The 9,493-nt window shown below is 45.0% G+C and overlaps 3 protein-coding genes across 3 annotated transcripts; all 3 read right to left on the bottom strand.

The window, feature by feature from the left end:
• Positions 1 to 768, bottom strand: F5891DRAFT_1198223 (uncharacterized protein; the record flags this gene model as incomplete). Its single annotated transcript, XM_041368596.1, has 2 exons — positions 1 to 279; positions 565 to 768. 2 exons carry the CDS (start codon positions 766 to 768, stop codon positions 1 to 3), a joined length of 483 nt encoding a protein of 160 aa, XP_041217686.1.
• A 1,551-nt stretch (positions 769 to 2,319) lies between these two features.
• On the bottom strand, positions 2,320 to 2,952 carry F5891DRAFT_934345 (uncharacterized protein; the record flags this gene model as incomplete). The annotated part of the gene is made up of 3 exons (XM_041374015.1): positions 2,320 to 2,487; positions 2,543 to 2,671; positions 2,722 to 2,952. Coding segments are annotated over 3 exons (528 nt in total), but the record flags the coding sequence as incomplete, so codon positions are not given.
• A 2,490-nt stretch (positions 2,953 to 5,442) lies between these two features.
• Positions 5,443 to 8,917, bottom strand: F5891DRAFT_1131709 (uncharacterized protein; the record flags this gene model as incomplete). The annotated part of the gene is made up of 13 exons (XM_041364697.1): positions 5,443 to 5,892; positions 5,941 to 6,276; positions 6,435 to 6,533; positions 6,582 to 6,761; positions 6,810 to 6,906; positions 6,959 to 7,119; positions 7,283 to 7,487; positions 7,546 to 7,742; positions 7,805 to 7,987; positions 8,061 to 8,066; positions 8,156 to 8,278; positions 8,341 to 8,652; positions 8,882 to 8,917. The coding sequence occupies 13 exons, from the start codon at positions 8,915 to 8,917 to the stop codon at positions 5,443 to 5,445; spliced, it is 2,385 nt and encodes a 794-aa protein (XP_041217684.1).
• Positions 8,918 to 9,493: the final 576 nt, after the last annotated feature.

Here is a 9,493-nt window from a genome sequence, read left to right as displayed (position 1 = left end):
TTACCCATTTATTGTTGCCGAGAATGAGGTGTCCCAACCAGGTCGGCGCAGCAGCAGCAGGGAAGGTGGCGTGGCCAGCAACCGCCACTCCAGTGTTTCCCCATTGTGATCATCCGATTTGCGTGTGCGGCGCAGGAAGTGCATCGGGTTTGGATAGCTCAAGTTCCAATCAATTGTTTTCAGGATGTACCGCTCTGCGAGAAGGATATCGGATTCAGTGTAGGATGAGTCCGCGCAGTGAAGGAAGTGCGAGATGGATGGTGCAACAATTTCTTCAACCTTTGGAAGCAATGGAGACACGACGTAATGCCCATGAGTTGAAGTTTAGCGAGGGAGACGACGCATGCTGACAAGAACCTTTCGACAATGTTCATGCAGAGGAACACAGTCGCATGAAGTAATCAGAACTGTGCATGTACTTACACCAGCCAATTGAGAAGGATTCCACGCATCGACCAGGCCAGCTCTTTTTGCGATGCCATGTATTTCGGATGAGGAAGTGTTATAAGCTTAAGGTGTTTCATTAATTACAACGGAATGATAAAAATATACAGAGACTCGTACCTCGGTCTGCTTCATGTACTTGAAGATCTCGACAACATATTCGCTGACCATCAATGGATCATCGAAATCCTCAGCATCGAGATCGCCCCACTCGTCACCATCGAGGTCAGCTTCAGGTGCCACATCGACATCCAGAACAGCCGCCACTTCTGCCTCATGTTGCGTTTGCTCGTCTATGTCAGTCTTGGGAGCATCAGAAGACATTACGATCGTCTTGAACTTCCTCCTGTGTCTCGGTCTTTATTAAGACGAGATGGAAAGAAGTTCGTTGAGCAGCCTGAACACGTTGTACCTCCTGGGTGATCACCTGTTGAGTGTTCGCCCCCGACCTGCAGGTCGAAACACATCGTGAGGGTTCAGGAGCTGGTGGGTGATCATTCCGTCCTTAGCAGATTCCAGCGGCCTTGTTCTTGTTGATGTTCTTAGTCGTAACTTCGAATAAAATGAGTCAGCGTGTTTTATTGTAGGTTGAAAAATTAATAGACGGACATTTGGGTAGCGCCAGAAGAATGCAGGTCGATTCAGACCATAAATGTTGGCCAAGAAGGAGAAGGAGACAGAGCAACAGTGGAAAGTAAAGCAGACCGTGGAGGATGTTGAGAGTTACTGGTTCTAGTTACAGTGATACAAGGTAACAATATCGTAAATTTATCGACCATTGCTTCCCACGGCCGCATAACTTTATCTTTCCGGCTGTGAGTGTCAACCTTGTAGACAAGGTAATTAGGAACTAGCTGAAAGGTTATCAATATGGCGCATCTGAATTTGCAAACTGGGTATGTGGTAGCGTCTGGTGTGAAGATCAACACCAAACTTCGAGGTGTCGCGCTCATCAGCGCTCCGTTCATGATTATGGGTATGTGGGGGCGTCCAGCGTGAAGATCAATGCCAAACTTCGAGGTGTCGTGCTCGTCAGCGCTCCGTTCATGATTATGGGTATGTGGGGGCGTCTGGCATGAAGATCAATGCCAAACTTCAAGGTGTTGCGCTCGTCAGCGCTCCGTTCATGATTATGGGTATGTGGGGGCGTCCAGCGTGAAGATCAACGCCAAACTTCGAGGTGTCGCACTCGTCAGTGCTCCGTTCACGATTATGGGTATGTGGGGGCATTTGGCTAGTATATGCATGCATTCCGAGTCGAAGGACACCTAAACATTCTCAGATTACAATGGAGCTAAAATCTCGTGTCTGTAGGAATTGTGTGATCAGATCTTGATAGTAAGACTAGGAACACAACTACAAGGTAGAGGACTCTAATTTCATGTTGTTGTGTGACGTGAGGAGCGGCGAATAGTTGTGATATCATTGGCCAACGACTTAGGTTTCTTCTTGCCCCTGGATGTCTTTGCCTGAGATTTGGCAACACCAATAAGCCCGGCGGCTGGTAATGCATCCTCACTCTGATCCTGGGGATTGGCCGAAGTCTCTGCATGCGGTGCCATGGGTGTCGGAATAGGTGGAGTTGAGATAGAAGGTTGTGGAATGACAGCAGGCCCTGGGGCTGCAACTTCAAGTCGAGGAGTGTCGACAGTGAACATAGTAGGTTGCAAGGTTGCGATGGTTGGCGCTGCGGCTACAGTGGCAAGGTGTACATCTTTATTAGCCTGCTCTTGCAAGTTGACATATTCCAATGACTCATCATTCGAGTCTGAATCGCTGGCGTCTAGCGCAGCCATAATGCGATCGAGTGATTCAGTGACGCCGCTCCACAGTACACTGAGTGTCATCGGATGGCTGCATCTTTACAGTACTACCGAAGACATATCCATTGATTTCGTCGACAATAGATTTGATGCGCTGGTGGGCCCACTTAACAACGAAGAATTTCTTGACTGTCTGAAAGATGGAGTGATATGCGATCGAGGAAATAGCACCAACTCCATCGCCCGAAAATTCCTGGTCCGGAGATAGGATGAATATGATCTACAGGGCGTGATGAGTATCAGCTCAGTATAAATTTAGAGTACTGAAACCTTACTGATGTGACGCCAAATGCAATCAGGCCAGGAGTGCAGCTTGTAAGCTTCCATATCTTGGCATAGGAAGGTGGTCCGCCACGCGCTTTGGAATACAATGACATCTTTCCACATATCGCAACCTTGATAACCTTCGAAACAACATATGAGTAGCTGGGTCTGTTATTGATGAGTAGACTACCTTTGCGATGACAATCCAATTTTTGAAAATTTTCTTCTCATTCACAATGTGGTCAGGGTAAAGTATTGGCGCCTTGAAGATATCATACATCTTTCTCTTACCTGCTTCCCATCCAATCAAGTCTGTGACCTGCCGGAGGGAAGTACGGTCGTATTTGGAAACGAAATATTCGTTAGGCATGTTGAAGATGCCACCTGCAACGGTACGCAGGCTGTTTAGGAATGAAGAGCGAGCTTGCTGCATTCCGCTCCCAAACTAAATGAAGTTTTGGTTAAATTTATAACAATAATATTAATGACTTGAGGTAGGAAAAACTACGCACCTGGTTGAAGAACAGATTTGTTCGCATCCGAGCATGCAACACGTGGTCAATGGATGCATAGAGTTCAGCAACAAGTGCATCCTTTTCTGTAGACCTCTTCACATAACGATTTGGATTCGAGAAATTGACTAGAGGATCAGGACAGTCTGTTTGAAAAATGACCTTGTCGGGGAGGAACATCTCGGTAGTGAGTGCATACTTTTTGGCCAAGCTTAAAATAAGCTTGTCCGAGTCGATGTCACCCGTCTTCGATGAGTCAGAAGCTACGACGGAGGATGCAGAAGACACAGATGGCGCTACAGATACTTGTGATACAGATGGTACCCTGGATGATGGGCGTTTGCGAGAACGTTTCAGCTGTTGCACAGCAAGAATGTTGTTACTCTCATTCAGAGACATATTCTGCTGCTGGAGCCGCCCTTGTTGAAGCTGGAGGTATTTAATATACTAATGTATCAAGGCATATGTTAGAATTTAGTATATATGATCTGAATGAAAGCAACAGCGTACCTCTTGGTAGTGCTCGATAGAAGCGTTAACACCCGGTGGAGCCACAGGCCGTTCTTCATCCGCCGAGTCTGAGCCTGAATCAGAACTTGAGGATATTGGATTTGAGCCAGAGTCAGACATTTATTATGCAATGGGGAGGAATAGTATGCTCAACGAGCTGGAACCTGAGAGGGTGGGTCACAGGGTGTCGAGTCAAAGCCATCTCGCAGTTGATGCTATTTTATGCAATCTTGAAGTCGGGTGGTGTCGGAGTGAACTCAATGTAATCATACACGCGGTCCAGGTTTGCTGATCGGCTCATTGAGGGCATGAGGCTGTGACCAAAAAAGTCAAATTGAATGGTAAATTACACGCAATGAAGACGTACATAATCATTATCGCAGCACGACGCAGGTCAATGTGTGATATTACACGTTGCAAGTCTACACACTATCATGCGGACAGATCAAGTCTTACGATTCAGATAAAATAAGGTCACTTACGTCTGTAAAACGGTGAATGTTGAGGGCTTGCCATCTTGCCGTGCATGAAAATACTTATCCGATCAAGCTGAGCCTCCCACATGAGGAATTTATTTGAAGGGCATGTGCTCCAAGATACTCTAATTGAACGGATCGGAATTGAGGTGAGAGTTCATTCTAGGTTCGATGGTCGAGGTGGAACGAATAGAAGTGTAATGGACTCAGCCCGAAGCTTGAAAGTACACGTTTGAGGATTGTTCGTTCCTAATTTGATGCTTATTACAATGAGGTGTAAATGAATCGAGCCTCATTTTTGAACCGAATTGAACTCACTTTGAAGTCACCTCAGTTCAATTGCAACACTACCCTCAACACAGTAGCTCAGTTGTCAGAACTTTCCATCATGGCGCTGAGATGCCCACCTAGCCATATGCTGACAATGTGTAACAATGCTTTTGGAAGATGGTGTTGATACGAGGAATACTGTGGTCCCAGTAGGTACAAGATCTTCGACTTCGAGGGTAAGGCGCCGGTTCTAGCATTGCTTGATACTGTGTCTGAAAACCAATATTAAGTCAATGAATTAGAGGCAATACAACAATACAAGATGAACGTAAGATGGATTCGTCAAATGGTAAGACTCCGATGGCTGATTTCCAGTGCCTGCTCGAGTCGAGAGTGATGGATACGTAGATGCTTGTGGGAATGCGCTACAAGGGAAATTTAAGGTGTTTTTCTACTGACAACTGTAAATAGAGTGTGATGATCACCAAACGGATGCGAAGGTGATATGGAGTAACTCACTTTCAAGTCTGATACATCGGCCCTCTAAGCTACTGGGCATGATAGTGCGATGAAGCAAGACAACAAGATCAAGGATGGGCGGTGGTGGGAGTTATCTGGAAGAACTTCGTCGCCTTCAACTGCCGGAAGAGATTCTTTTAGTCATCGCATTCTCAGGTTGACTCTTGAGCTCATTGAGGACGAAACACTTGAGCAACTCGAACAACTTCTGATGTGATATACGAACTTTGACTGGCTGGTTAGGAGGAAGTGCTTCAAGTACCAGTTCTTCACCAGAGATATGTCCTGCGCATGATGCATGCGATCAGAGTGCCAATTATAAGGCTCAGGCGCCCATCATAGAGCGTCACAATAGAAGTGAGGTCGTTCTCGAGAGGCCTGTCCTCACATCGCATCGTAAATTCTTCAATTGCCGGAATTGCAGGGAATCTTGGCTGACGAGGTCTTTGGGTGTCGTTCAGAACTGCGTGGAATGTGCAAATGGGTGGGTAGGGCATGGGAAATATCTGTAATACTACCACTAGTACATGTTATTGATCTGCGAAGGAGCATATCAATAAAAGTTTGTTGCAAGCGAAAGATGAGGAGACAAAAACGTACCAACAATACTGATAATAGCTTGCCTCACAATGGTTGAGCGCTAGCCTGGAGTGCCTTGACTCGAAGGAACATGTCAGTGTCCACAGTGTGGATGACGAAGTAATCCCCATCTGTTTCGGGATTTCTGGCAAGAGCAGCTCCCCGAACGATTGACCGAACCGAAATGATTTCAGAAGAAGAGCGAGGTTTGGCTCGCACGCGCCACAATCCCATATCATTATCCCGCCTCCGACGACTATTAGCAATACCGACGTCATATGGCTGAATAAGTGCGAGAGGGAATTCAGTGCCGCCAACCAAACAAGTGAACATGTATACGAGGCGAGTGAAGAATGGTGTGTTTGCAGTGTTCACGATGACGCAGTCGTATCTCGGCGATCCATAGAACTTTGGATTGCATCGGAGTAGGTCTCGGTGCATGCACCAGTCGACTAGTGATTCATAATTGATCCGCAAGAACCTAAACTCTGTTATCTGATAGAAATGCATCAGTATTATCAATTGAATGTAAAGTAAATGTACTGTATCCTCTGCTTGCATGTGAATGCGCCTTCCATCTGGTAATGGAATGTTATTCTGTGGCAGGAAGCCATTTAAGAAGTCGTTTAGCTTCATCCGAAAGTTGGTGAAGGCCCTGTCAGTTCCATGCAAGTGCATGATGTCGGAAAAAGAGTTATTACCCTGCCTTGAACCTAAATGTGCGTGAATAGTAGTAGATTTAGATGTTCCAGCGTCGGAGTCATCCAGTACTTCGTTGGTCTCAGGGTCACAGGTGTCTTGTTGATTGTACTTGTCGAGTTTGTCGAGTTCAGAGCGCATGGATGTCGAAGTTAGAAGCCATTCATCATAGTGTAGAATCTGTAACAATTAAAAACTATTGGTCTGAATCTGCATAACAATATAGTTAAGCAACGAACCTGAGAAGCAACATTCTTGAAATTTGTGCGTTGAAGATAGATTTTTCATAAAGAGCCATGCATCTTTTCATTTGGCTTGGTACTGTAGTTACGTGTCACACCTTTGGCTAGAATATCGTCGAATGCATGCGAGACCAAGTGTTTCTTTGGAAAGTTCCAATTTTTGTTGGTTTCGGGGTGCGATTGTGCAATATATTCCTAATGAAAAGTCAGACAATTGTCATCGAAAACATCGGAACAACTTACATCCATCATTTCTGAGAACTTTTGCAGTGCCAGCCTTCCAGCTGCGATTGTATCCTCTGTATGTACTTCTAATGAGACATAAATATCAAACTCGACGTAGTAGTGAATGCAACGAAGAAGTAACTGTCCCAGTTTACAGTGGGATGAAGTAAGGATATCCTGTGCCGCAAAAACGATCATCTAAGTTTGTGTAAGTACCTAAAATCATTTATGATGGTGCAGACAAACCTTGGACAGATCACTGAGAACAGAACCATCAGTGAAATCAACTGCGACGACAGATGAAAAATGTGTTAAATTAGGCCATCGTGGAAGTTCATCGAAGCTAAGACACTGAATCAGAAGTAGTGTCAATGTATTATAGCCACAATACATACTTTTTATCGAGTTTGACAGCCGCTTCATGCCCGAGGTCCAAAATCCAAAACTTTACTTCCTTCCACAAATGGTCACCCCATAATCCTTCCTCGTTTGTATGCAGGCGGTCGAAAGAAAGTGCACGATGAACATCGACATGAAGGATTCTCGAGAAGACATTCTAACAATTGAATTACATCAGCAAACTTGTCAATAGTAATAGATATAACAGCAGAAATGGTAAAATGGGAAGGAAGTGAAGTTTTTCATATGAGGTCGTGAATTGTTTGAAATACAAGTCAATCATTGTAAGAGGAAGGGTAAGTTGGGAGGAAAATGCATACCTCAACGTTTTGAAGCGAGAAAGCCTTTAGATGATCCTCTTTTTCCTTCTCAGACGGCTTTGATCTTGCAGTGTGGAGTATGTCTTCAGATTGGTGGCTTGTGCGCAGCTCATGGGTACGGAGAATGGACTGCTCATCTTGTGGAACCAAACAAACTGGACACGGAAATTTTCCCTTAAGCCCACGGATCAATGCCATGATACATCTATAATTTGTACATGAGCAGCTCACAATAGTTAACTTGTAGTACTAGTATGACTTACTGTTCTTCGTAATCGGCACTTAAGATTAAAATGAGGGGCCAGAGATGACGTCGGATTCCGTCTCTGCATTCAAACCAATAGCCTGTATTTGAGTGCTTCACAACCGAGGCCAGAAGCTGGTAGAAGGATGTATGCCAGACAGCATTTTTAAAGTCTACATAGTTCTTCTTTTTTGCATGTTCTTGATCCTCAACAATCTGAATTAATATAATGGCAGTCAGCATTACTATGAACTGAACAAGCTTGTCAGTATACTAACAATGGGCAGCCAGCCAACGACACGACCACCTCCTAGGGCAGTATTACTGTTATGAATATGAACCGGTAGGTTAGCGATGCGCGCAATGATTGGATAGCCTTTTTGGCTCCCAAATGACGATAGTTTACTCTTGTCCGCATAGAGGATGAATGCCAGTGGTTTTGCATCGGGCGGAAGCTGCGACTACAATTACAACAGTTTTGTAGCATACTATTAATTTAAAGAAACAAACAATAGATCAAATGTCGAAACATACTTGTGCCTTCCAAAACGCATCGGCAGTCCATGGTTCATTAATAAAACGTACAAATCTTTCTCCGTTGAATTTGAGAGACATTGAGCATCAAATACAAAATGAGGTGCGAGACGTTTGTCTCGCAACAAGTCAAGGACCCAATCCCAGAGAGGGCGGTAGTGCATGTCGAATTTGCGCACTTCATTTCCGAGGGGAACAGACACTGCATCGTTCTGAAACTATGCACTAATGATCAGCTTATGGTAATGTACTAGTAGTAGCTACACAAGACAACACTTACTCTAGTATAACGTTGCGAAGCAAGGTCCCAGAGGGAGCGGACTTCATCATGATTTTGCAGTGTGAACATGTCATTGCCACTAGCAGATCGATGTATGAGATTGATAAGGCGATTGGTTTGATCCTTTGTCATCGCAGCTTCGAGTGCAATCTCTGCTACTTCGAAATCAAGCCGTGTGCGGAATGGCTCCCATGGCGAGTCGTTATGAGGTACATAGTCTTCTGTTGGGCAGCTGCAAGAGAACTCAGAGAAGCGATGCACAGTAGAAGGAATTTGGCTGTGAGGATGATGCTCGACTTTGATATCGTCAAGCTTGTGTGCAGGCTGATTGAGATCAGGATTGGACTCGTTGGGACCAGGATCGGGCTCGTTGGGACCAGGATCGGGCTTGTTGGGACCAGGATCTGGTTCATTGGGACCAGGATCGGTTTGGTGGAAGTCAGGTAATGGGTCCGCCGGAGGGTATTGGCGAGGTGAAGACCCTCGCATAACTGATACTGTTAGTCTCAGTATAACACTAATCAAATTGAATCAAACATACCAATGTCTGAGTCTGCGGCCCATATCGCGGTGGCATTCACTGTGTTGCGAGAAGAAAATTCTAAACCATAGTACTATTGTTAAAATATGAGTGCTCACCTGCAGATGATTGCGCATCCTCCAAATGTTGTAAATTATTACGAATTTTGCGACGCTGCCTTCGAAGTTCTGTAAAAAAAATTATCAACCATCTATCGAGTACATCATTGAAAGACAACTGATTCGAGTGCTCACCTTTCTTTTCGGCTTTCTGAACTATGCTAACAAACTCCTCATCTCCTGCCGTTCCCGTTCCTTCTTCGCGCAAGACCTCGAATGGGATCCTAACCCACGTGCATGCACATTCACTCCACATCGATCACACGTCACAAGGTCTGATGCTCGTTGTTTTGACTTAGGCATTGATGTCAAGTAGCAAACGAGCAACGAGCAAGCTGATAGTGATCATATAATATTAGAGTGAGAGCGTAAAGCTGCGAGTAACGGAGTGCATACCGAGGACCAAGCGTCAAAGCCTGTCAGGAATACAGACAATGATTGAGGAGATGATATGTTTCGTTTAAACAAATTGGATATGCTTGGAAGAATTGTTGAGCAGAAGAACGACGAGTTT

Source organism: Suillus fuscotomentosus (genome assembly GCF_016647785.1).
Source record: "Suillus fuscotomentosus strain FC203 chromosome Unknown F5891scaffold_145, whole genome shotgun sequence".
Taxonomy (NCBI): domain Eukaryota; kingdom Fungi; phylum Basidiomycota; class Agaricomycetes; order Boletales; family Suillaceae; genus Suillus; species Suillus fuscotomentosus.
The sequence above is the reverse complement of the archived record's forward strand: the minus strand, read 5'-3'. Positions and strand labels throughout refer to the sequence as shown.